Source organism: Hyposmocoma kahamanoa, unplaced genomic scaffold (assembly GCF_003589595.1).
Source record: "Hyposmocoma kahamanoa isolate Upper Pololo Valley unplaced genomic scaffold, ASM358959v1 169, whole genome shotgun sequence".
NCBI classification, from domain to species: Eukaryota; Metazoa; Arthropoda; class Insecta; order Lepidoptera; family Cosmopterigidae; genus Hyposmocoma; species Hyposmocoma kahamanoa.
This window is the reverse complement of record NW_020653611.1, coordinates 345394-373183: the sequence shown is the minus strand read 5'-3', so window position 1 is coordinate 373183 and position 27790 is coordinate 345394. Positions and strand designations below refer to the sequence as shown.

The following is a 27790-nucleotide window of genomic DNA, read 5'->3' as shown; positions in this document are numbered from 1 at the left end:
GGGTCAAATTATTCGATATACATATATCTGATGGTCATCGATGTTGATTCATGGTTTGATCTCTTTAATTCTTGACTAAAAATGACAAACAGTGATAAAACTAAATAAGCACCAAGTAAAAATCTTTGGGAAAACGATTTGGTTTGTGTTTTTTTTTAATATTTGCCACTTTTTTTATGCGTCTCTGATACAAACAAATGGCAAAACATTATTAGCGCTAACATTTTGTTGTTCTAGTTAGTTTTATAAATATCCATATAATTTTAATTACTGACTGACTAAGCGTAATATGTCAACACAGTTCTCTAACCGATAACTAATATATTTTTTTTATTTTTTTTTATTTTTTTTATTTATTTATATCAGGTAACAAAAAGACCCATGTATACATACCTTATAGACTAACATACATAACAATATAAAAACAAAATACACCTATATTATATATACCTTCAAACTAACATACATACAATACAATAATAAAAAACTAATCTACACGATTTCACTTATCGGCGACTATACCTATGTAGATAGAAGAATATAGATAGAAGAACTTCTGTGGAATGATAGACAGACATTGCATGCAGCTTTCATGTGGTCGCTGAATCGCCTGTCAAGTGCGCCTATGGCAAATCATATTTGTTTAAAAAAGTCTCAACCACATCGTATCTATGGTGTTTACGTTCATTGTCTTCTTGATTTGCAAAACAATAATGTTGTGGTTTCGCAGGATCGTGGAAGGGCGCAAGGCTCCCAAGAACCCGGTGCTGTTGCAAAATGGAATGCAAGACAGATTGTAAGCATACCGCTTGCTGATTTTCACTGCAATGTGATTAAGATGCGATAATATAGTTCACCCTTTTCTCAAGCTACCTTTTCTCTGTCGTGTGTTTGTAATTTTTAAAATTTATATTCTTTGACAGGAACCAATTGGTCCGTCGTGAAAAGAAAAGTATGAAGTCTGAGCCAGAAAAACCTAGCGTCGCACCAAAAGATCCAAAACTGACGATAGTTCACCACACCTCTGACCTTCATTGTGATATCTGTAATGTAAGTTTACTCGTGCGCAGTCGCAGAATGTCCACATCTTAAAATGTCCACCGGACGCAAAACGTCCCTTTCTCAGAATGTACTTTTCACAAAATGCCCTTTTTACCCAATGTACGGACAACGGCACATCAGACTACACATTTTTGTTCGAAAATCGCCTCCAGTGCAACGGAACAAGATACGTCAATGTGTAGCTTGATGTGTTGGCGTGTGTACATCGACTCCATGTAGTATCCATGTAAAAAAGTGAGAAATCCTACTTCCTAGCGATCCCACTGTGTTGGTGGCAAACGATTTATGTACATTTGAATATGACTGTCACAACAACGATTCTCATCATACATTTTACATAAAAAATATCAAATAATAATAATAAGCTTAATGAGCAAATAGTTGGTCAGATTATCTTGTTTTCATCAACAATGTTGGTTAGTTGCATAGTAAATAATATTGATGGACATTATAAATCATAATCACAGTGACACTAAGACGGACACCATTCTTCGAAGCCCTAGCCGTAATTGAATCCTTAAGCAAAACAAATGATATTGACGTGTTCAACAACACTGAATCAAAATTTCTATCTATTCTTTTTTTTTTTTTTTTATTGTGACTCGGCAAAATGACTGCACCGCGCCTGATGGAAAGTGCGAATACAGTCCAGAGATGAGAGTAACGGATGGAAAACACAAATATCTTCACTCCGTCACTATCATTTTGCCGGTCTGGCCAAATGCTTCTTCACACTACGTTTGAAGGACCCGATGTTATAGAGGGGAGGGAATACATGCGCCGGGAGTTGGTTCCACAATTTGATGGTTCGGCATAAAAACGAATTGCCAAACTTTTTAGTGCGGGACGGTATTGAACTGACCGTCCAACTGTGGCAACGCAGTCCGGCACGGGTGGTCCGCTGATGGAAAGGAGAGGAAGGGACAAGGTTGAATAACTCTTCAGAGCACTCACCGTGGTACAGACGATAGAATACGCTAAGAGACGCTATATCTCTGCGAAGCTGTAACGACTCCGCATGCTCAGTTACATGAGGATCGTTGACAACACGGAAGGCGTAGCGCTGCAGTCCATCTAGGGCATCGAGCAAGTACTTGGCAGAGCCGTCCCAAAGGTGCGAACAGTACTCCATGCTGCTTCGGACCTGAGCTTTATACAACAGGTATCGCAGCTCTGGAGTAAAAAATCGGTGCACCTTGTTCAGGATGCCAAGCTTGCGCGACGCGGTACAGATGACGCTCTCGATGTAATCTTTGTTGCTCATGTCCTTCCGGATGCTCATCCCCAGTAGACTGAGCCTGTCCTGCAGCGTCAGCGTTGTACCCTGAAGATGAGGAAGTGGAAGGAATGGGGATTTTTTGGAGCTGAACGCGCATACCTGGGTTTTCTTGGCGTTGAACTCAACCAAGTTTCGGGAGCCCCACGACGATATATGCTCCAAAACATGGTTGAGCTCAGCGACAAGTTTTTCCCGGTTTCTCTCAGGGTCCTCCCGGGTGCTTGACGATTGCTTATAATAGCAACCGTGCACTGTGCTATCATCTGCATAGCAATGAATGTTGCCAAAAGGCAACAAGTCATTGATATGCAGAAGGAACAGCGTGGGCGACAGCACTGAGCCCTGTGGCACCCCAGCATTAACTGTCACGAGCCGCGAAGTGCCTCCGTCAACAAGGACACGCAATCTTCGCTCGCGCAGAAAGCCGGAGATCCACTCACAAAGGCGGCCGGGAAGACCATATGCCGGAAGCTTGGAGAGGAGACCACGGTGCCAGACCCGATCAAAGGCCTTAGCAATATCCAGACTTATCGCTAAGGTTTCGCCCTGTTTGTCGATAGCTTCACCCCAGAGATGCATTAGATACGCTAGAACGTCACCCGTTGATCGGTTCGGCCGAAACCCATACTGCCGATCATTAAGAATGGAGTGACGTTCCAGGTGCCGGATTATCTGGATATTTAGAATCCGCTCCATCACTTTGCAGAGCACTGAAGTGACAGCTATTGGGCGATAGTTTGTCGGATCAGACCGATCTCCTTTCTTGGGGATAGGTTGCACGTTGGCCTCCCTCCAAGCTAGGGGCACGTTACCAGATTGGTATGAGAGGCGGTATAAGCGCGTCAGTACGGGAGACAACTCCGCCGCACACCTTTTAAGGACGATAGGAGGTATCCCATCCGGACCATAGGCTTTCCGCACGTCAAGAGTCTGCAATTCCTTGCGGACATCACATTGTCTGATAACTATATCAGGCATTGTGACTCCGCAGTGGGGAATTGACGGCGGTTGCGCATCTTGGTCGTGAATGCGCGAGTTAGCCCCAAAAAGGTCGGCCAATAAATTGGCTTTCTCTTCGGGGCCATAGGCCAAAAATCCATCGGGATACCTCAAAGGGGGCAGCGACGAACGACAAAAATTGGACTGCACGGCTTTGGCCAGGCTCCAGTAGGCACGGCTACCGGTGGGATGGGCTACCAGCTTCTGGCCAATCCGTGAAACGCGCTGGGCATCCGCTCTTATGTAAGCCCTCCTGCAAGACTTGGTTGCTTTGTTATAGGCTGCTTTAAGGGACGCAAGGTTGGGATCCTTTGTTACACGACCCCTGATCCAACCACGATATGCAGCCTGTTTCTCACTAACAGCGTCCATGCATTCGCGATTGAACCAAGGGCGTCCTCTGCGATTGGCGATGACACTGGAAGACGGTATGTAGTAATCCATAGCCGTTCCAATCTCATCGACAACAGCATCGGCAGCTGCTGAGGCATCCTTTCCCGCAAAGCAGTGCTGCAACCAAGGGATGGACGCAAAGTAGTCGCGCATACCATCCCAATCCGCCGACGAGTAGTGCCAAATGCGACGAGTGACCTCCTTCAGCTTAGTTGGAGGCATTTGGGAAACCTTACACCCAACCAAACATTGATCAGAACTTCCCAGGGGGGCGCTGACTGATACTGTATAGTAGGTAGGGTGACTCGCGAGCAGAAGGTCAAGCAAAGAGGGTGCATGATCCGATATGTCTGGAACCCGGGTGGGCTGGGTTACCAGTTGGGTCAAGTCATGCGTGAGAGCGAAAGCGTGGGCAGTTCTTCCTGCATGGTCAGTCTTGAGGGAACTTAACCATGATTCATGGTGAGCATTAAAGTCGACCCAACACGACCATCTCCGCAGATGGGAACTGCGCCTGCGCGTCAAGAGTCGCCTGGCTCAGTTGGTCAAAGAGCCTAGTTGTCTCCGCATCCCCACTGTGGGATCTATATAAGCACGCGAAGACTCTAGCTGAACAACTAGATTCTACGAGCACCCACATAGTGGAAAAGGAGGGGTCCTCCAGGCAGCGCAGACGGCGACAGCACACATCCGAACGAATATATACACATACCCCGGCTTTGGCCTGAAAGTTTTCCTCAAGCGAGTAGCCGGGGTAGTTCAAGTAACTCATATCATTCGGACGGCGGATCTGCGTCTCCGTCAGGAAAAGCAGGGCAGGCCGGGCTGTCTCGAGGTGATGGTGGACAGCTTTGAGGTTGGAGTGGAGTCCGCGGATGTTAGCGAACTCAATAATAAACGCGGTGGGGGGATTAGGCACCGCTGAACGATCTGCATTCTTATGTTGCGCTGTCATGGTGGGTAAGAAGGACGGTAGTGTGAAGAGGTGAAGCCTTCGGCACCGCACCGAAGAAGAAAAACGAGGGGAACTGCAATACATGCTATTGATCTTTTGAAGGATAGCCGGCTGACCCGCCGAACGGAAGGGCCCCCGTACCCCCCCGGGATATGCCGCCGGGACCCCATATTCCGGTCACTAACCGGCACGACGACCTACCCCAAGATTATGCGCGGCATGGTGGGGCAGCCTCTAGGGGTAGTTAGTCCCTATTGGGCCCCTGTACTGTACCGCGGGCGGCCAGCGGACAACCGTTTCTACGGGTCTCCCTGGGCGGCAGGTCAACTAGATATCCCTCAACAAGTGACATGGCGAATATCCGCCTCAGTCCTCCCAGATACCGCGCCGAAAACTCCACGTGCACTGGATGTACACCAACTGATCCCTGAACGCGATTCGCAAAAGCGTTTCACTGTGGAGGGTTTTCCGCCGTATGTACTGTGGTCGCTATCCAGTCGGCACAAAGCCTACCACAGCGCTAAGCAGATGGACACTTGTGACGCCCTCGGTCGCCTCTTACGACCCCCACGGGCATGTATGGGGAGGCGACAATGTATTCTTAAGCCGTCGCCCCACGGCACAAAATTTTTATTTGGAGGTGTTCACCGCCCAAAGCTCTGTGGTCCAAATTCCGCATCCTATCTTAGGCCGGTGATCGACTCAACCTTTTTTGTGACTATGACTTACATGTTTAGTTATAAGTCCTGTAAGTGTAAGTTGTACAAAATAAATAAATAATCTTTCTATTTCCAGACGTCGGTGACATGCACCGAGCAAATGACGATGCATCTGAACGGGAAGAAGCACCTGAACAAGGAAAAGCAGCACATCCTAAATATGATGAAGGGTGAAGAATCTAAAGGCAATGCAGGTTGTGTCTTGAATTTTCATTCATTTATATACCTACGATTTAGAAATGGCAATTAGTACATAAGGGTTAAAAAAAAGACAGAATGAACAATGAACGCCTTATTAAAGGAGGGTAGTTTGAAGCAGAGATGCAATTAAGAGACATTGTAGTGAACGATCCTTGGCAATCATCGTATTGTCAATTTTCTACACAGGTGGTCTGTGGGTTGATTATACGCAGAGGCACTCGGCGCCATGCGCGTTCTATATAATAACGGTTTCAAGATACTGTTGGGACTACCGGGACACTATAGCGCATCGTCGGTGTTTGCTCAACCGGGAGTAGGTGACTTTAGGTCTACTTTCCCGATCGGCCCACTTTCACTATTCGTCTACTTTTCCGATCGGTTCACTTGTTTTTCCCGATTCGTCCATTTCCCATTTCGTCTTCTTTCCAGATCGGTCTACTTTCCCGATAGATCCACTGCACTATGGGAAATAGTAGAACAACAGCGTATCAAAAATGGTTTTGACCAATGTCTTAATTGAGATACTCGTACACATTTGATTTTATTTGACAGTTTAGATGTCATACTTTATTATACAGAAGGTTTTTTAAGTTAGATAGGTATGTTAATTTAATGAAAACACGTCCAAAATGTCCTTTCCCATACTCTTCACGTTGTGACGTATAATTTTGAAACTTTCAGACGTCGCAATTCGTATTGATTTTGTTAGATAAGCTATGTGTTATTATATAATTATATATTTCTATAAAGCACATCTAACATAAATGTAAAAAATAGTTGATATTTTTCAAATTTGTTGTGTAATGTAAAGAAAATAAATCATAATTAAATATGGGGACACAAACCTATCTTTATCAAATTCATCAAAGGTTTTGACTGTTAGTGAGGCTTCCCGAAGCTTGGAATATTGTATTATTTCATAGCGTAGGTATTCATTATCAAAATTTTATAATAATCAGCTGCGGTTTCTAAAGATATGAAAGAAATCATAACAAATGTCCAACCGTAGAAAAATGAAAAAAAGGACTGCGATCAAACGAGATAGTAATGAAGCAAAACTAGTGGAGGTATTTAGGTTTGTAGATGCAGGTACAAAAATATTAGTGCTACAATTGATGGACGATTGCAATAACATCCAAACACTGAGCGATCAAGAAACATTAAGTGTATTTATTGAATTGAATCTGACCAGGGCTCAATATTTATATTTGAAGAATATTATGGATGAACGGAACTGTTTCTTACTACCACCTTATTACAAAGTACAAAAAAGTAAATAGAACTGTTACCCACCTGCATCAGCTATTGAAATTACAAACATATGAGCAAAAATGTTATCGTTACAGGATTTATCACATTTTGCATATTTCGTACAACCTTTCGTTTCAAAAACGGTCAGCTAGGAGTGACGAAAATAAACGAATTAAACAAGAGAAGTAAATTAAGGTACAAAGACGCTTTCGAGAAGAACTTGGATTAATAATTGATAAACCACGAGAAGGAGGTGGTAATACTAATGACGGTAACACAGCGAGAAGGTTTTTCATAATGGAGTCTGCTCTGCTGAAATTACAGGAGTAGATGAAATTTGGTAAAGCGACTCTATGTAATCCTTCAAGCCTTATCGCCTGGCATAATGATAGATTCTCAAAAATATGGGAATGTGCTCTGGAAATCGCAAGAAATAAATATGATTGGTATTATATCTTCGGTACACAGAATATTGTGATTCACAGAGAAGGTATAATTAACCATTTTGCAATGTTACCCATTGGACAACTTTCAGAAGACGCTTAAGAATCTCAAAAATTTAAATTACGAAAATTACTCAATATCTGCTGCAAATGAAGATGTAATTCTCACGTTACTTTGTACTTTGTATCCGTATATTATTAGTAACCGAAAACCTTATGTTAAAAATCGGAAAGCTTGACGTGGAGCCGCTACATCTATTGAAAGTGGACCAACTCGTCACTGATTCTGAAAAAGATATTATATGACAATAATAATAGGCCGTGATATTAAAGACTAAAACAGATATCCCGAAATAATAAGAAATATGATTTCATGTTTTTTTTTGTCTCATATTTTTATTTATTTTTTATTTTATGTTATTTTAAGTAAAATTTATAATCATAATTAATTTATTTTATGAATAAAGAATTATCGTAACTCGGCGTTTTATATATTTTTTTAATAAATATTGTGTAGTATTTACCAGGGAGAGATTTAAGATTTTGCAATTTTTTTTTCTCTCAACTACGGATAGTTAAATAAAAATGTATATGCGTTTACAACCGTCATAATTCCTACTATGTACAAAAAAAATGAAAGGTGTATCTCGAAAAACAAAAAGTTACAGATTTTTGATCCGTAACCTCCGTAAGGTCCACCTCTTAAGAATATAAATTTTAACAAAAAAAAACAGTTTAATAAATTTTCAAATGCAATTTGCAATTACGTAATTGTAGATTGTCATGGAGTACATTTTTTATATTTTCGATAATGATGGCCGCTTTATGTTAATTATGATTTGAAAAACATAATCAAGTAGACAGTTAATTTTTAACCGACTTCAAAAAAGGAGGAAGTTCTCAATTCGACTGTATTTTTTTTTTATGTATTTTACGCGATAACTCCGGTTATTTGTGAACCGATTTTAAGGATTCTTTTTTGTTGGAAAGAGGGTACCTCAGTAGTGGTCCCATTTAAGTTTAAAGAAAATTTTCCGCCTTTAAGGGCGGCAAACTAGGGGTGAACACGGTTTCGCGCACTTTCCGATAACCGATTTCAATAAAACTTGGCTAATAGATTTAATTGCACAAACTTTTGAGGTCGGTTTTTTTTTAGTACTTTGTATTGAGATTATCTGAGTTGACGCATCATAAAGTAGACCTATCGGGAAAGTAGACCAAATGGGAAAGTAGACCAAACGGGAAAGTGGACCAAACAGGAAAGTACACGAAATGGGAAATAGACGATTCGGGAAAAACTAGTGGACCGATCGGGAAAGTAGACGAATAGTGAAAGTGGACCTATCTGGAAAGTAGACTAAATGTACCGAAGGGCTAACATCATCCTGGAAACTTTTGCGGCTATGCTCGAATCGCCAATGCTTCGTCATTTCATCCATGTTCTAGTGAGGTGATAATAGTAATAAATTAAAATTGTCTGTATTTACTATCAAGTGGGCCTTGGATGCCAAATAAATTATTTATTTATTATTATTATTGTTCAGTTTATTGAATGTTTGTTACAGGTCAAGGAGAAGGCGACAACGCGGCTGAGAAAGGTTTGAAACATTTTCATTTCGTTTCAGACTCGTTCAGATCTCACGAGATAATTATGGACGAAGGGCCCATACAACAAATTAGTCAATCCAAGCATAAAAGAACTTCTTAATTTTTCAATACTTATATCATTTATCCATTACGTACCCTTGGTATATATAATAAAGCCATGTGTGATCATACGTCAGAAGTGCTCTTAGTACATGATACTCATAAAAATAATACGAACTACATGAAAGAAGTTCAGACGCTAGAAGAAGATGTAGCGTGTAGTATTTATGATATTATAAGATCTCTTGTTTGTAATAAAACGCCTTACCAATTTATCTAGCATAACACCTAAGGCTCAATTTACATTGCCGCGGATCGAAATGGAACGGAAGCGTCAATTTCGCCTCGCTGCGCGAAAAGGCGCACGCGATCGCTGGAATGCTCGAGCATCATTAGCTTTCTCGCGCCTTGAAGCTGTTGTATTTCGCACCTGCCTTCGCGCTACTTACCACGGATTCGTCAGTCCTCGCCTAGGCAGCTGGAAATTCCCGCGAATGCTATTATGGTATTATAGGTACTTCATATTAACGAAGTACCTATAATACCTACACATTATGAAGCAATATAATGCATTTTAGGCATATATTACGAGTCAAGACTTCTTGACTGTAAGTGCTACCCGATCCGTAGCACTTACACAAAAACAGTTCAGATGCAAATGAGAAAGAGAGCGCTCGGTATTAACGAGCCCAAATTAATAGTAAAGAAGGTGACACTGCGAAAGTTTACATGAGAGGATTACGTTTGTTGATGTTGAAATTGGCAGTTTTTTTTGCAGTTGGTGATCCGCGGGTGTAAATTTAAATGTAGATATTTATTTCTGAAGAACAATTTAATTGAACAGAATATTGGAAGCGTAACCTCATTGTAATTTTAATTAATTAGCTAGTAATGAATATTTTCAAGTAAATGGTAGTATGTAGGTATTAAGTATTGAGCGGAAAATGTTTATGGCATTGCCGCATTTACTGCGACAGCACTATGTAGAAAACCGTTAATGCTGGTTAGATTAATTTTGGGACAAGTTCAACATCTTACATATTAAATTTTTGGGAATATCTGTTATATTGGATTCTTTGAATCAAGGGTAGTATTACTCTTGACATGCAAATGAAGAAATAAGTGTACCTTTGTTTTTGGGACATTTGCGTCAATAACAGCAACTATACATTGAGCTATTATTTAAATAATTGGATGTTGAACTAACAGGATCAATTTCGTTCAATAGGTTCAACTTTTTGAAAAGATGTACCTAGTTGAACTTATTGGAATATTTGTGTCTGATTAGTTCAACTGATTAAACTTATAGTACAACTGATTAACTTTTGAGTTATTTAAAAAAATATTATGAGTAACACTAGGGAATTACCTCAAACTGATTTTATGTCAAAGGTATATATAACTAACTATATGGTTTGAACCATAGTGGTAAATACATATAAGTACAAGTTTCCTTGGCGAAGACAATAAAGAATTTACATTTTTATGCCTTTGTTCAGAGATTAGTTTTTCTACCTATCTTTTAAGGCAGTGTAACAACAGGTTGCAATAGTTCTATTATAGATGTATAAATTTCAGGGAGGCTCTCGAGCGATATTCGTTAATTATATAGAAACAAAAATGAATTATTGCAGATACTGAAAAAGCCATTGAAGAAGAAGCTGATGAAGAAGAAGCCGATGAAGAAGAAGCGGATGAAGAAGAAGCCGATTGGGAAAATAATGGAGAAAAATGGGAATAACTCTATAATGGTTATTAAAGCTTAAACATTGATGTTTGTTTCAATGTTACTAATATTCAACTTGTGAAACTACAAATTACATGAATCACATCTAATATGGATAGCAACTTGCTACTTGTTTCATTTTAAACTGTCTTGAACTTTTCTTATACCTATGATTATATGGGCTTGAAAAAATATGTATAAGTACATGAATATTGCTAATAAATAAATTTAAATAAACAAAATACATTGACATTTTTATTTATTGTTGTACAACATGAATAAATTACAAAATAGTTTTATAAATTTTGATAACACATTTCGCACTTTTAACAACAATTTACATATAAACAAACATAAACAATATAAAATTATTACAAATTATAACACAAATTTTTAAATATCACCTCCCATAAAACAGTATTCAAAAATCCTGGATAAAAGATGGATACATTACGATACACTGATTAAATTTTAATTTATTAAATATAAATGATCTCATAATAGTTAACTACGCTGAAATAAGGCAATTTTTTCAAACTAAGTGTTGCTTAGTCCTTTAACCTTTCAACCTTTGTGTATGTATTAAATAACGTAGATTAATAAATTACCTATAGGATTTATATGAGCACTAACTGTTAAAAAGTTATCAGGACATTTTAAAGCATTATCTGGAAGACTAAAACTCATTCACAATAGTCATCATACACTGGTATAAAAATAGAAAAGTATGTAAGGCACATTTACTGGCAACCTTAATATTCTTTGAATTTTGTACAATTATATACCTATACTTGAGCATACATATTTACATAAGTAATATCAACAATTATGTCCATGTATATTGTATAACAATTATGCTTCAGCTACATGATTTGTTTTCTAGGCAATTACTATTATTGTAACTTAAAGGTTACATACATCCCAGTAGCAAGTCTGGCGCGTTACGAAAATATATCTAAAGTGGCTCAGACTGTCCATGGAACAATGGCCTATTCAGTCAGGCTTGTTCGATACTCACTGTACATGTTACTGTAACCGTTTATCGCGATTGAAAGTGCCACAATTGCCGAATAAGTCTTTATATCGCTTTGCCCGCCTCCTCGTGTACCAATTTGAATTTATATATTATAGTTTATACAGACTTGCTCCAATGCACTTTGGCTTGCACTAAACAAAATTTTATTTTGTAGACATAGCTTCAAGCTCAGTCGAGCCATGGACTAGGTATTCTGTGACTCATTTATGCAATACCATACCTTATAACCATGATGTGAACTAAGTATACACACACATTAACCAAAAGTGATTTCGTTAGTAGTAGAGGCATAAATGAACCATAACTATATGAAAGTTGATGGTAATTTTGCAGTAATTAACAAATAGATGGTTGTAATCACAGCCATATGTGTGAATAGTTGCAAAAAATCTATTTAAACTTTAAAACCAAAATCTTCCAACTTGAAACAATGTTGAGTTTAAACGAGTTAAGTTGTCCATGGGCATTACTTAGTACTTTGTATTTGTTAAATTAAATTTTCAAACAATAAAATATTTATTATGTGGCAGTTAGATGTTTTTGTTTATACTACCCACTTGCCAGTGGGCACTATGCAGACATCCTATTTATATATAGAACAATAAAATATAACACTACTCATTCAGTATTTAGTATAAAATTTAGCAACTTAGAGCAAGAAAAAGAATGTCACATTAAAACATTATTCAAATCATAACTGCCATCTTGTGTGATATGGCCCTTGGTGTCACATTTAAATTAGTCTTATTTTTATCACAATTGCTCGATTCTATATTTAACTCAATTGGTCAATATCAACTTTGATTAGTCATTACTATCCCAGTAATGATAAAAGTCTTAATCATTGTACATTCCATCCAAGAGAAAATCCATCCTTTTGTAATGTCGGTTTTTCCAAGCTTCTCGTCCCCTTTTCATGGCCATGTATCCAAGCACAGCAAACATTGGCACCACCAGTATGGTGATCACTACAGGCATTACCATTCCTGGATGGCTATTTGGGGCCACTTGTATTCTTGGTGACTGAATCTGATCAGCTACCAAAGTTGTTCTGGACGACTGAATCCTTGGTATTTTAAGTTCATCTTTACGAACATCAGGCATATTTGCCAGAGCTTCATCTGACAATACTAAAGGCTTTTTGTTAATCACTTGAGTCTTATTGATACTTGGTTCTGTGCTTGAACTGTTATTTAATGTTTTATTATTAGGAGTGTTCAGTGACACTGTTGGAAGTGATGAGGACGAAGTTGTCTGCTTTGTAGCAGATTTGTCTTCGAATACCACCCCTTTCCTCGGCACAACCTTTGAATTTGAAGGCACAGTTGATTTATCCTTACCAAGTTCTGTATCCAAATTCAGTAAGGCCGGATGGATTTCTTTGGGGTTCGTAATCGTTTGAGTAGTTTGTTTAATGGGCCCGCCTTCACTTAAAATATTTGCTTTTGTTATATCAGCACCAGCTTCGACCTTCTCCAGACTTTTGGAAGGTACACTTAAGGTGATGTTGTCGTTTGTTGACAAAGTCGTGTTGACTCCGATGATTGGATAAATGAACAATATGTTGCACAGGAACAAATAAAACAACATGTTTTACGAAAATATTGCGATTTGTACAAAATTAAAATAAAACATAAAACTATATTACTAAACAATTTCTCAAATAAAAAAACTCAAAATAAATACTTCTTATTCTGATGTGATGACGTTCAATTCATTAAAAAAGTGACAGTGACGTGACATTCAGTGTTGTCAGAGTTTTGCGAAATTAATTCGCTCATTTATGGATGCTAAGTAGCCGATATTCGCCCAAGCCAGTGTTGGGCAAAATTTAATTGTTCTGGCAATTAAAGATTGACAATTGATTAATTGTCAATTGCGAAACAGCAATTAACGATTGATCAATTGTTAGTTGCGAGAACCGCAATTAACAATTAATCAATTGTTAATTGCGGCTCTCGCAACTAACAATTGATCAATCGTTAATCGCAAATATCTACAATTAACAATTAATCAATTTTCAATCTTTTCAATGTTTTTGATTAACAATTAAAACTGACAATTATGATAAATTTATAGGGCATATGGGGGTGAGTTAGGCCGTTGCTTGTGCTTGGGCCCCAACCGTGGCCCCAACCGGGCCCCCCAACCGTGGCCCCAACCGGGCCCCCAACCGGGGCCTCCAACCGGGCCCCCAATGTGGCCCCAACCGGGGCCCCCCAACCGGGCCCCTAACCGGAGCCACCGATCAGGCCTCCTAACCGGGGCCCCCAAGCGGGGTTCCCAACCGGAGACCCCAACCAGGCCCCCAACCGGCCCCCTAACCTGCCCCCAGCAGGCCCCCAACAGGCCCCCACAAGCAACGCCCTAACTCACCCCCATATATAAATTTATCATAATTGTCAGTTTTCATTGTTAATTGTTAATCAAAAACATTGAAAAGATTGAAAATTGATTAATTGTTAATTGTCCGGCCGGAATTCAAGTCAAGACAGTGCTCACTGCAAAACTCAAGTCAAGACTTGAGTATTGCAGGGAGCACTGAAAATCATACTCAAGTCCTTGCCATTAGGATCGTATTTCCAGTGCTTGAAATCATACTCAAGTCTGCTCAAATCCTGACTTAAGCATTGAGTACAGTTCTAGAATACGATCCTTAAAGCACTAGAAATCATACTCAAGTCCTTGCCATTAGGGTCGTATTTCCAGTTCTTGAAGCTAATGGTACCACATTACTGAAACTAGTTTGACATCTACATTTTAGTTTTTTGGCGCACGACAGGTCGTTGCGACATTCTTGGGGGTTCAGCAGTGGATGTCTTTTAGCAGAAATGATGATGATGATGATTTTAGTTTTTATGGCCTCTCCACATTCGCGCGCGACTCACGCGTGATGCAGCAAACTACCCGCGAAGCCTAAGTCTTTGTGAGTAATGTTGGATCCCATTCGCATAATTCTGCGGCTTCGCGGCTTGTTAAAAGATTGTTGTCGGTATTTTGTCACGCGATAAAGAGTTCACGAAGCGCGAATTTGGCGTGAACGCGACAAGGCTCCACATTCGCGTGCGGCTTAGTTACCGTTATGTAAGTGCCGCAGACAATGGTGTTTGTTTTTATTGTTGACGATTTGAACGTGATTAAAATGGCCGTGGATTGGACAAAATGAACTAGAACTGACATTTTTTGTTTGTTCTAGCATTTATTTTTAATAACTTTTTTCTTTATAAAAGCATAATTGTAAATCGCCAAAGCGCAAAGCAGTCCCGCGGCAGCAACAGCAACTTCGGCGTCCATCTTCATCCACCTGGAAAATGTGGAACTGTGGGAGTTCTTGCCGCGATTCGCACCGTGAACGTGTGGAGATTTTAGGCAAAATCCAGAGATATAAATATAGTGTAGGTCGGCTATTCTCACATTCGGTGTTCTCAGCCATTTCAATGTTCTCATACTAATTACCTAAACCTAACCTAAACCGTGATTACGTATTAATGCGTTTTGAGTTTCTTAATTATGTGTTGCCTGTTTAAGCTGATGGCTCTATCTAATACTCACTCAATAACAAAAAATAAAAACCAACAACATGCAACTATGAAGACTTCAATCGAAATATTTTAAATTGAAGGAAAAGAGAACCTAATGACTAGGCAGTATGGTCTCTGACCTTCGCTTGTTCCATGCGGAACGAAGGAAAACAAAAAACCTATGCACACACATACATCTACTTGTCAATCAATGTTTGACAGATCCGACTTTCAAATGACACAAATAAAAATAGACTATTAACAAATTCTCGTGTAAAAAGAAGCGGAATAATCTAAAATAATTAAATATGAGTTAGATAATAAATATTTGATTTCGATTAAATCCAGCCGGTCAACATGCGGACCCGAAGTAATTCCGGGGTGCGCCTCGACTACTACCAACGCGTAGTTCACAAATTAATATTGGACCATCAGCAGCCAGTCACGGGTTTGTTTCCAGCTAGTCCTCACAACGACCACGCATGGATCAGGGACAACTTATACTGCATCTTGGCAGTATGGGGACTGTCCATGGCCTTTAAGAAAATCGCGGACCAAGATGAAGACCGCGCTAAAACATACGAATTAGAACAGAGTTGCGTGAAACTCATGCGAGGTAATGTTATGCTTTAAACCCTGCATTCTTCTTCTCAAGGTTATTAATGTATATGTTTCGTTCCATTGTCTCTTTCCTTGAATATGTGTTACTTTTAATAGACTGTTGGAATATAAGATAAGAAAGTAATAAAACCTTTGACCAATGGTTTAATGTTACATTTACTTTTGTAGGTCTTTTGATGGCCATGATGCAACAGAAAGAAAAGGTTGAAAAATTCAAAAGCACTCAACACCCATTAGATGCTCTTCATGCCAAATATTCTTCAGCAACAGGCAGGACTGTTGTAAAAGACGATGAGTGGGGTCATTTGCAAATTGATTCCATTTCACTATACCTCCTAATTCTCGCACAAATGACTGCTTCAGGACTTCAGATTGTTTTCTCTCTGGATGAGGTTGCTTTTATTCAAAACCTGATATTCTACATTGAGTCTGCTTATTGCACTCCTGATTATGGCATTTGGGAAAGAGGAGACAAAACCAACCATGGCTTGCCAGAGCTTAATGCCAGTTCAATTGGCATGGCCAAAGCAGCTCTTGAAGCTATGAATGAGCTAGACCTGTTTGGGGCCCGTGGAGGACCTTCGAGTGTCATCCACGTGTTAGCTGATGAGGCTCAAAAATGCCAAGCTGTGCTGCAATCAATGCTACCTAGAGAATCTAACAGTAAAGAGCTAGATTCAGGCCTTTTGTCTATTATAAGCTACCCAGCATTTGCTGTGGATGATCCACAGTTGATTGCTAAAACTAGGGATGCTATTGTTATAAAATTGCAAGGGAAGTATGGATGTAAGAGATTTCTGAGAGATGGCCACAAGAATCCAAGAGAGGATCCTAATAGGCTGTATTATGAGCCATGGGAGTTGAGAATGTTTGAGAACATAGAGTGTGAATGGCCTCTGTTTTTCTGCTATTTAATACTGGATTACTGTTTCCAAGGAGATAAGGCAAATGTGAGTGACTATACGCAACGGTTAGAAAAGATCATGTTGAGGAATGATGATGGGATAAAGTTGGTCCCAGAGTTGTATGCAGTGCCCGCAGATAAAGCTGATTTAGAGCAGCATGAACCAGGAAGTCAAGACAGGATACCCCTAGGCAGATGTCCTTTTATATGGGCACAATCTTTATACATACTTGGGAAGTTGTTGCAAGAGGTAAAATTACCAAATCACTTATATCTTTTACCACTTTGTAATAGGAATAATAATAACTTATGGTAAAAATTATTACAGGGTTTCCTGGCAGTTGGTGAACTAGATCCTCTCAACAGAAGACTATGCTCAGAGAAGAAACCTGACGTAGTGGTTCAGATTGTTATACTAGCAGAAGACAATGAAATCAGGGACAAGTTGTTGGAATATGACTTGCATGCTCAAACTATTGCTGAAGTCGCACCAATCGAGGTCCAGCCTGCTAGAGTTTTGAGTTATCTGTATACATATTTGGGTAAGGTTGTCTTTGCGTACTATGACGTCGTGATTAGAATATACTGAAACTCTTGAGTATTTTTATTTCTTTGTAGGTAGAAACAAGAAGTTGGGCCTTTCAGGGAGAAAATCGCGTGATGTCGGAATTCTCAGTACGAGTAAACTATACTCATTGAATGATCGCATTTTCGCATTCACTCCGCAGGTGGGCTGCGCTTTTTCATTTGTTTTTAGTACCATTAGTCTTTCAAGTGCAATATATTTTTTTTTATTTTATTAGTTTTCTGACATGAAGCGTTTCTACATTGCTTCCGACTATGAACTGATGGTCGACATTCTGAAGGCCGAGATAAATTTCTTGAAATCATCGTGGCAAAACCTTCTGGGACGGCCGCTTGTTGTCTTGAGCTTGAATCAGATGTATTTAGGTATTTTTTGTTTTACCCCTGAGCTTGATTTGTGCTTGCGTGCCTTACCCTTTCGTTTATTTTGCGTTATCATAACATTATGGCAGCAGATACAAGAAGCAACTGTTGTGTGATTCTAGATTTGACCTTCTAAATGGTCACATGCTGTAGTAAATACTTATATACTATGTATCTATGTATGTTTTATTGGAATGTATGGTTTTATTTTATACTGTATTGATGAACTAAAATGTTATCCATGAATTATTTAGTCATACATTTAATATTCTTCATACATTTAAGGAAAAGCCGTAGACAGCCCAATAGGTATCGGAAGGCAAGTGTATTGATGTTCTTATTCTCAAATCACTTGATACGACCGTGTGTGAATGTCTCGTAGAATTTTGACTACGAGGAGTACTACATGTCTCGCGACCCGGCGCTGCTGGCCAGCACATTCATGGCCAACGTGGCGTTCCTCGGCATGAGCTGGAAGCAGATGCTCGGCCGGCCGACCATCACCCTTCTCGCGACGCAGTATTTGTTAGGTAAATTGTATGCGGGCGCGTTGGCTTTGCTTCGTGGCACCTCCTGGTACTTTATGCTCTCCGTACAAACGGGTCTTCCGCGTGCTTCCCCGCAGTTCTTTCTTGTGTATAAATACTTACGTTCTGTAGTAAATCTTTTAAAGTTAACGTGGTTGCACGCGCAGAACGGAGAGTGTTGAACCAGTGACATTCAATAGAAAAGCAATTAAATTACGCACGCTGATGCTAATCAAAATTTTAGTCACCAGGGTGTCGGCGGCGGCACGTTTCCATAAGTGTACTACGCCGCACTCTATTCACGAATCGCATCCTACATCAAAGCGACCCACGTTCGATCGTTCCGATTCCCGACTCGCGACATAAATATTGAATGTGCCCTTCGCTTGGAAGCTTCTGCACGAATAATTTTAAAAGATAATTTCGACCGTTTCACCGCCGCGTGCGTTCTTTTAGACCAGGGCAGAATTCCGATGGCAATGATAACGACCATGAAGAAACTGAAGTCCGGCTACATAAACGGCACCAGAGTCACCCTCGGGAACCTCGGCGACTTCCTGAGCACGTCGGCCATCACGAACCTGAGCTTCCTCGGCAGCCAGGAGGACGGCTACCCCGACAGTGAGTGCGCTGGGCGGGCCCGGCGGGCGGCCCGAGCGCACACACCTGACCCCCGCGCCTTGCAGAGCTGAACCCGCGCGTGCAGAGCTACCTGGAGGAGCACCTGCTGAAGTCGCTGAGCAGCAAGGCCAGCTGCCTGGCGCGGCCGGCGGCCGGCGGCGGCGACCGCGCGCGCGCGCTGCGCCGCCGCATGTCGGTGCGCGGCGCCATCCGCAAGACGCGCTCCATCAACGTGGACTGTGAGTGCCCGCCCCGCCCCGCCGCCTCCCCGCCCGCCGCCGCTACTCGATGTCGCTCTTGCAGCCGAAACGCTGGGCATGGAGGGAGAGTACGCGGGCCCCGGCAAGCTGGAGAGGAAGCCGTCGTGGCTCGAAGTGGACCGCGCGTCCGGTCGGAGCCCGTCGCCCGAGGACGCCAGGAAGAAGTTTTTGGCCAAGTGAGTCCCCGATATAGTGCATTATTGCAGAGGCCGGGAGGTAAGGGATTGCTGGGCGAGTATGAGTTACAAGGACGAGCGCCAGGGAGGCCTTGTATTAATACGAGTCAAGCGATAAGTCTTGTGTATGCTTTTTTCAAACAATTTAAGGAAATACTAGAAGATAAAAGAGAGGAATATATATAATAAAAAGGTATAAACCCCGGACAATTTGCTAAAAGAATATGTAGTTATTTTTCCAGGCACATATTAGTAACATGAGTTTTCATGTATCTTACTTTGCTCATAACCAGCAACAAGTTTTCCATGGCTATTACCTCTTGTTTTAATTTAGGCGGAGCACAATCAATTACTATTATTTCCGTTATCGGTTTTCTCACTAAAACTATTTTTTCGACGAAAACAAAAAAAAACTGAAAATGCAGAAAAGAATACCAAAGTCTTTAGTTTTATTTTACCGCCTTTTGTTTTAAAAAAAAATTAAGCAGTTAATTCTCGCAATTTTGAACAGTGGGCAGTGGGCTGTATGAATTTTTCTTTTGCTTGTTAACGTAGTTCATTATTAGTATTTCTTTTATTAATAATTTTGGCTAGGATACCAGTCCTTTGAGCCGTGTCTTCGTTTAATTATGTTTCTGTAAATGTGGCTGCCACAAAGAGGATAGGCAATTTGAGACGGCGTGCTTGGATTGACTCGGGATTCCTTAGAACGGGCAGATACGGGTATTTTAGTTCGATATTCGTATAATTTCGCGTTTTAATCTTCGATTAAGGCACAATAGCTCTATACTATTCCACTTTAAACTAGATTCCACAAAATAATTGAAAACCAAAATAAAAACGACAGTTTTCCCTCCAAAAGGCCTAAAGCGAATCTCTCATTATTAGTAGGTATTAGATTTAAAAGTACAGAAGTGGACAGTAATCTTAGAGGATGGAAAAAAATAAACAGTAATGGATTTTCGTACTTACTTTGCTGGCCTTGGCCGGGAACAAGTCGCACGGTCCTTAAATGACAAACTTTCCGTGTTCATTTTTTGAAAGTAATGCAAACAGAATGCAAACATTTCCGAACATGTTTGACAGAAAACATTTTACTCGCGATCTCCCCTCCGAGAACGCCGACATTGAAATCAGTCACAGAACTTGAAGGAGTGTCGTTTTCAAATTTTTTCGAAAGCGTCGTGTTCGCTTTGGTCTTGACCGTAGGTGGACGATTATTATAACAAATTGTTTCTTTTTCCAGTGAAGTGGTGTACGGGTAATGTATAAACCTTGATACGTTTTTGTATTGGCGTTCAACCACGGAGAAAAAAATAATTGAAGTGTATAAACTTCGATTACTATCAGAACCACTAGAAAACCTCGATAATGATTGGTCGAGTTTCTAATTTAAAAAGAAATAACAAAGTGTGGACTATGAATATAAATTAAACTTTACCCTGTTCGCATACTGCTGAAAGTTCAGTACGTACTGTTGCAGTCGACGTTTTGATTTTTTATTGAAGTTTCAATCGATGTTGTACTGTAGCCTGGCGGTCAATAGCTGAACGACGACGAATTCGAGATGTTTACTTAGTTCTCCAAAAAAGAAACGACCATATTGCAGCAGTAACGGGTATGCTTTAGTTCGTTGTTACAAAAAATTATAATGGTTAACAGAAAATTTAAAATTTATTAACATTGAATAAAATAAGACTTGACACTGATATCAAACACCACCATTCTTCATAGATAACGTGACAAGTTGTTACAGTATTCGAGGTTTTGCGCGAGATAATTGACACGACTATAACGTACAAATGGAACTTTCGGCACGCGTGACACGCACACTAAGCACTTCTCCTGTATTTATTGTTCCGTACGTTGAACGGATATATCATCAAAACTCCTGCCTGTTGCGTAATTCACCTCCCACAACGTCCGACCCCTGGACAACGACGCGACGTACTCTAACGCGTTCGCTTCGTCTGCTTTTTTGTAACTAAGGAGTGTGGTTTTCTTTTATAACACCATCTTTTCCGTGGCATCGGTGCAATTTGAACGCTCGGGCGCAGGGGCACGTCGACGACGAGTCTCGGCGCGGGCACGCCGACCATCGAGGTGACCAGGGAGCAGACGCCGTCGCCGCCCAAGGAGGGCAACTCTCCAGGGGCGGCCAAGGCGCCGCGCGCGCGCGTGGCCTCGGAGTCGGCCAGCGTGTACGCCGAGCAGGAGACGGACGAGCTGCTGGCCGCGCTGCGCGAGACCGAGAGCCTGGACGAGCAGGGCGACATCCTGCAGTACCTGGTGGACGCGCACGGCCTGGACTTCAACACGGGTGGGTGGCGGTTGCCCGTCCGGACCCGTCCGGCCCCTCCGCCGGGCGGGCCGTGACGCGCGCGCCTGCGCAGGCATGCTGGACAACGGGCGCGCGGTGACGGTGCGGGAGCTGCTCAAGGCGCTGTACGAGAAGGCGTGCGCGCAGAAGCTGTGGGGCCTGGTGCGGCACACGGCGGGCATGCTGGGCAAGCGCGTCGAGGACCTGGCCAAGGCCGTCACGGACCTGCTGGTGCGCCAGAAGCAGATCACGGTGGGCATGCCGCCCTCCAACGAGCACACCATCACGGCGCCGCTGCCCGAGAACGAGCTGCGCCAGCTCATCCACCTGGTACGGTTCTCGCCCTTCCCCCGGACTTGGCCGGTTTTGTGAGTCATCGAATCGATCGCTCTGTATGAATGGTTCCCTTAAAAGACACATTTTTTTCATGCAGTCGTTGCGTCGTGACAAACACGGGAACGAAAACAAAAAGGTAAAACAGTCTGATATACTACGACCCGAAAGTACGTATTATTTTAACGATGAACAGAATGGTTTTATATGGTTTTTATACATCACGCTTGAAACTTTACACAGGGTGTAATCGTTAAGTGTGCCCAGGCGATTATTCCATAAATATAAGAGATATCAAAAAGGTTTAAAGTAATATGGAAAGTACGTTACCTAATGAGTAAATCGACACTTCTTAACGATAAAACTCATTCGGTAACGTACTTTCGATATCAATTTAAAGCTTTTTGATATCTTTTATAGTTATGGAATAACTGCCTGGGCACACTTAACGATAACACCTGTATACGAGATGACTCTAGTCGCCGTCCACACTTTTTGTAGGCACTGTAGTCATCAAGAGGCACATTTTGACACTTGTCATCGTAACGTTAATAGGGATGTGAACTAAACATATCGGTAACCGCATTAAACGATTCCCACGAGAAATCGATTCGAAATTTTATTTTTTTATTATTATTTATGAGTCTTGTGATCGTTTAATTTATTTTTTTGGATCATTGGTTTTCAGTTCTACATAGAACACTTAACATATATTTATGACAGCTATTCTTAAATAGCAAATAACATATGGCAAATTAATCAATCGTTTAGAACTAATCAATGTTTATAGTTTAGATTTTTTTAAACATTGTTTAGTGTTATTTAATAATAGTAATAATAATAACGCGCACATACTCATAGCCCCGCACTAGGGAAACCCTGCGTCGCGGGTGCCATGGACACACACATGGACAACGACAAATTACCCCCAAATTCACGAAAGAAATAAATGTAGGCCATACAAATATTTCTCCCGGCCCGGGAATCGAACCCAGGACGTCTGCGTGGCAGTCATGCGCGGCATGGTTACCGTTCGGTCACAGAGGCAGTTTAAAATTAAATAGTATACATAAGTAATGCTGTTAGAGTTTAATAATAAGTATTTTAAATGATCACAATGACAAACAAGTTAAAAAATCCTGAAGCAAAGCTAAAACAAACACTTATAGTTTTAATATTTATTCACTTTCTTCGAAAGATGAGCCAAAATCATCAGTTGAGCTAGGTTCACCTGTATGTGTAATATATGATTTTCAATCATATTGTCAATGTAACATCTCTGTCAAAATCAAAATCAAAAAGTAAATATTTTTTTAAGTGAAATTGAATTGACTCAGTGAAATTTGGCGATTAATTGGTTACAACAATATTACTTAATAAAATAAGATTGAGGACGTAGGTAACTGTTTTACATTTCGAACTAACTCAAAATTGCGTTTTATTTTGGCATTCGTGCGAAAGTAATAAATGTAGTAATAAACTAAACCTTCTCTGTAGAGGTGACCCGTGGGTAGCAGAGAAACATAGGATGAATTTAATGAATGAATTTAACATAATATAATTTCATCATATACTACATTGGCCTTTGAGTGGCGCATTAGCGACTACAAAATATAATAAGTTGTTGTTAATATTATTTGTCAACAGGCGTATGGAGACGATGAGAGTACCGCCATGTTGACTCAGGAGCTGTTGGTGTACTTGGCTATGTTCATCCGGACGGAGCCGCAGCTGTTCCTGGAAATGCTGCGCCTGAGGGTCGGGCTTATCATCCAGGTGATTCACTCGGCCACGGTCAACTATACCTTAGTTACGCAAAATGGAATGTTACGATTGCCATAAATTGTTGCATTGTAATGTGTACCGACTCTTTTAACTGTGGACTAGAAATATATTGCTCAGTTCCCCTTACACTTGGTTACTAGTAACAAAATTACTTCATCGAAACAAAGTTCATAGCAAAATTAAAAATAAACCGTAAACATTACAAACTTTACCCCTGGAAAATATTTGAATAATAAATACAGGGTGCCCCACGGCTACGCGACACGGAGGAAATTACTTTCAATATTGTAGATAAGACATTTTGCGTCATTATTTTATTTTTAATATGACGACAAAAGTTGCTACAGACTTAAACCTAGCATCCACCCTAGCCGAGAGGCAAGCATAGCCGTCCACCGAGTTGTTAGTGATTGCTTACACGTGGTTCGTCTGCGGTGGAAGGTCATGGCGACGGAGCTGTCGCGCACGCTGTCGTGCGACGGCGAGGAGGCCTCGGAGCATTTGCTCAACCTGTCGCCTTTCGAGATGAAGAACCTCCTCTACCACATCCTGAGCGGCAAGGAGTTCGCCATCAACAGTGGTGAGTGCGCCCCTTCCGTTCGTTCTACCTGTGCGGGGTTGGACGATGCCGTCAGATATCGCAACTATACCTCACCCGGATGCGAACGTCGCCCGTGTGATATGGCTCTAACACAATGTTTCTTTTGCAGCGAATTCTCTGTGTATAGTAAAGGAGAAACTCGATAAGAGTAAAGGCGAGTGGCAACAATAGTCAATTTACAATTTCGTTTTGTATGTCACTGTTTGTCTAGAATAGTGACTGAACTAAATTAGTTTTTGGCTTATTCCACGCTGCGTTCAGAATACATTTTTGGTTCTGAATAGGACAGACTTTCCCATTAATGAAAATAATCGCGTGATGATACAGGGCCGGTATAAGCCTCATTGCCTTGGCGTAACAGATACGCCTGATTTTTCAAACTACTTGATTAACTGTAAGTGTTTTTGAGATAAGCCGCTATTCTAGAAGGACATGAATGTGGATTTGCCTTGATTTACTTTTAGCTTCCTAAATTATAATGGAGAGCAACATGCATTGTCCTTTCCTACGTCTATATATAGCAAAATGCAATTTTCTGAATGCTACCCTGACGTTATTACCCTTATTTTGTCGTTATGTCAAAAATAATGCTGCCCTGTCCAGTGATTTGAATTTTATGAACCTCTTTCAGTCAATAGTTCGTCCAGAATGGTGACACTTTTGATTCTTGATTTTTCTTATCACCATTGAATTGAAATCTTTAGTGTTAAGCTTGACGCGTTCTTGACCCTATATGTAATGGTTTACAGAATAGATCCATTTCGATAGGTTAGTCAATACCCATTTCTTTACTAACAAAAACCCATACCTATGTATATCAGTACTTATCTGTATCTGTTTATTATGTACTGGATTTTTCAGTAGGTCGCGGAAACTTCTCAATAGTAAGCAACAAGTCCACTCGATATGGCAAGAAGTCCCAGATTATGCTGGAAGGACAATCACTTCAAGGCAATATCGATACAGGTAACTAACAGGCTGACTTCATTATTTATCTGAGAATATTGTTGTTACCTCGATCGTGAGGCGCGAGAAGAATTGTTCCCCTGCGTGGAGTCTGTAGTGCTTTATGTACAGTGGGAAAGAAAATAGAAATGTAGTTGAAGAGATTAATAATAGCTAGACTTCGTATTGAGAAGGAAGTATTGTTGTAGTCATCACATGAATGTGAAATTACTTAATATTAACTTGATACTTTATGTTTTTTTTAAGATACAAGTTACGCTATTGTAGGTTATAGGAAAATAATTGTTTATATGTTACTTAGTCTATATTGTGGTAGCTACATACTGTTTTTTTTTTTTTAATAAACAAGTGCATATTTGACTTCCATCTCACCTGATGGAAACTGACGATGCAAGTAAATACTCTTGTCTTGAAAAGGATAATAATATTCAGCTAATTGTAGCTGCTAGGCTCTCGGGTATCTCTCAGAGAAAAGTTTAAGGAGACTGGTATCATGACTGTGGCATCGCAGTACATTTACTCAAATATTTTATATGCCCGTAAAAATATACATAATTTCAATAAGAAAGAAGATATCCATAATATTAACCTTAGAGCTAAGTCCAAACTCATGATACCACGATTTCGTTTAACCAAGGTAAACAACTCTTTTATGGGGAACTGTATACGTTTTTACAATAAGATTCCGGAGCATATATTAAGTTTATCATTTCCTAAGTTTAAAAACTACATTAAAAATATTTTGATCGAAAAATCATATTACAAAATTGAAGACTACGTGTTAGATAAAGATGTATGGAAAGACGACACGGCTCCAGAATCCACACAAATTTGATTCAAAGTGTATTCCATAGCATTTAAGTTTATTTGAAAAGAGCAATCCCTAGAGTTTCTTGCTCGTTCTTCTCAGGGAGGTCAGCGTAGTGAACGAGCAGTAGCTTAAATGTGACGTTTTCAAGTGTAAATTTATTTTACCTATGGAATAAATAATCTTTGACTTTGACTTTGACTGCAACGCCAAATAAATAAATCAAAAATCAAAAAATCAATAAATTAAAAAAAAATAAATAAATAAATATAATGGACCATGACACCTGTGAAGAAATCGAAGCTATTCACTTTTGTTTTAACTGTAATTAATTAAATAAAAACCAGGTGGAGTAACTTTAACACAGACCTGAAGTGATCACAAAGAAAACTCTTCGATTCGGCTGGATTGGAACCAGCAACCTCGCCATACCGTGGAGTATTTACAACATGAACTTTGCCCACGTTTAAGCAAGAAACGAAATTAATCTTCCGAGTTTACTTTGCAACTTCGTCGTTTTGTAAATACGAAAACTTGTTTGCCTCGTCAACTTTACTTAGACGAAATCAAAGTTCGCTTTATGAAAATCAGTCTAAGATTATGCAAGGGGAAATTTTCGTCGGGTCATTTGAGTATTTCGCAGGTCAACCGTCCCTGATCCTTTAAAAATAGAAAGTATTGTATGCCTGGGTTGTGTGACAGCGCCACTGGGCGAGGCCGACCGCCAGGGGCAGTGGTTGCGGCGGCGGCGCCTGGACGGCGCGCTCAATCGCGTGCCCCGGGACTTCTACCCGCGCGTCTGGGCCGTGCTCGAGAAGGTATATCCGCGACCCCTTAAAGCTCGCTATTTCACTCGAGAATCGTGGTCAATGGTCCCAAACGAAGTGGTGGCCTCTTACTTTTAAGCATTACACGAATAGAGTACTGTTATAGAGTGTGTTATTCACTTTCCTTAATTCATCATTGCATGGGATTACTCCTACCCAAAAAAAATGGTTTTGATTTAATTATACGTTCTCATCATACATATTCCACTTCCTACCTAGTACAGGATCTTTTAATTTCAATGTATATTTAATAAGACATCGCTCCTTGCAGTGCCAAGGCCTGATAATACAAGGCAAAATCCTCCAACCGAACCTGACCCAGGAGATGACGTCGGGCGAGCTGAAGTTCGCGCTGGCCGTGGAGACCGTGCTGAACTCGATCCCGCAGCCGGAGTACCGCCAGCTGGTGGTGGAGGCGCTCATGGTGCTCACGCTGGTGGTGGAGTGCAAGGCCGTGGGGCACCTGGGCGGCGCCATCACGGTCGAGCACCTGGTGCACAAGGCCAACCAGCTGTTCCTGGACGAGCAGCGGCGCGTGGGCGGCGACGCCACGCTGTGCTGCGCCAAGGCGGAGGCGGGGGCGGGGGCGGCGCTGCTGTGCGGCGGCGCGGCCGGCGTGTGCCAGCACCTGTACGACTCTGCGCCCAGCGGCTCCTTCGGCACCATGACGCACTTGGCGCGGGCCGCGGCCGCGCTGCTGCTGGAGCGCCTGCCGCACGACGCGCCGCTCGAGTGCGCCATCACCTAGCCACCCCGACGCGCCGTTTCTCGTTTGTGGCGTTAATACCTTGACTCTATTAGAATGTTCTCCAAATAAACTACAATATAGAATGAACACTTTTATTTTACACTGCACCAGTG

The 27790-nt window shown here is 41.0% G+C and overlaps 3 protein-coding genes across 15 annotated transcripts in view; 2 read left to right on the top strand and 1 right to left on the bottom strand.

Moving 5' to 3' along the window:
• The window catches only part of LOC113225641, a 17155-nt gene extending 6294 nt beyond the window's left edge, over nt 1–10861 (top strand). Inside the window, exons 5-9 of the mRNA XM_026458008.1 lie at nt 653–796; nt 924–1050; nt 5484–5601; nt 8868–8900; nt 10584–10861. Coding sequence (XP_026313793.1) covers nt 653–796; nt 924–1050; nt 5484–5601; nt 8868–8900; nt 10584–10690 — 529 coding nt within the window. The 3' untranslated portion in view covers nt 10691–10861. The remainder of the gene's footprint in view (nt 1–652; nt 797–923; nt 1051–5483; nt 5602–8867; nt 8901–10583) is intronic.
• Nucleotides 10862–12288: 1427 nt separating this feature from the next.
• On the bottom strand, nt 12289–13407 carry LOC113225665. Its single transcript, XM_026458039.1, has one exon. The coding sequence runs from the start codon at nt 13299–13301 to the stop codon at nt 12549–12551; it is 753 nt and encodes a 250-aa protein (XP_026313824.1). The 5' UTR covers nt 13302–13407; the 3' UTR covers nt 12289–12548.
• Nucleotides 13408–15557: 2150 nt separating this feature from the next.
• Nucleotides 15558–27778, top strand: LOC113225633 (probable phosphorylase b kinase regulatory subunit alpha). Of its 13 annotated transcripts, none has more exons than XM_026457990.1 (18): nt 15558–15848; nt 16022–17007; nt 17086–17299; nt 17376–17485; nt 18088–18235; nt 18689–18853; nt 18919–19092; nt 19157–19289; nt 20536–20550; nt 21347–21609; nt 21683–21939; nt 22043–22081; nt 23590–23718; nt 24169–24307; nt 24438–24482; nt 25193–25294; nt 26805–26920; nt 27201–27778. In XM_026457990.1, the coding sequence occupies exons 1-18, from the start codon at nt 15590–15592 to the stop codon at nt 27675–27677; spliced, it is 3771 nt and encodes a 1256-aa protein (XP_026313775.1). In that variant the 5' UTR covers nt 15558–15589; the 3' UTR covers nt 27678–27778. The 13 variants fall into 13 exon arrangements, with proteins under 13 accessions (XP_026313775.1, XP_026313773.1, XP_026313774.1 ...); XM_026457988.1 differs by having other exon boundaries at nt 25190–25294; XM_026457989.1 differs by lacking the exon at nt 18088–18235 and adding an exon at nt 17561–17708 and having other exon boundaries at nt 25190–25294.
• Nucleotides 27779–27790: the final 12 nt, after the last annotated feature.

Coding starts and splice junctions, on each gene's coding strand:
- LOC113225665 (XM_026458039.1), bottom strand. CDS start 13,301: ATGTTGTTTTATTTGTTCCTGTGCAACATATTGTTCATTTATCCAATC.
- LOC113225633 (XM_026457988.1), top strand. CDS start 15,590: ATGCGGACCCGAAGTAATTCCGGGGTGCGCCTCGACTACTACCAACGC. Junction 15,849..16,021: donor TTGCGTGAAACTCATGCGAG/GTAATGTTATGC, acceptor TTACTTTTGTAG/GTCTTTTGATGGCCATGATG. Junction 17,486..18,087: donor TTTTCGCATTCACTCCGCAG/GTGGGCTGCGCT, acceptor AATGTCTCGTAG/AATTTTGACTACGAGGAGTA.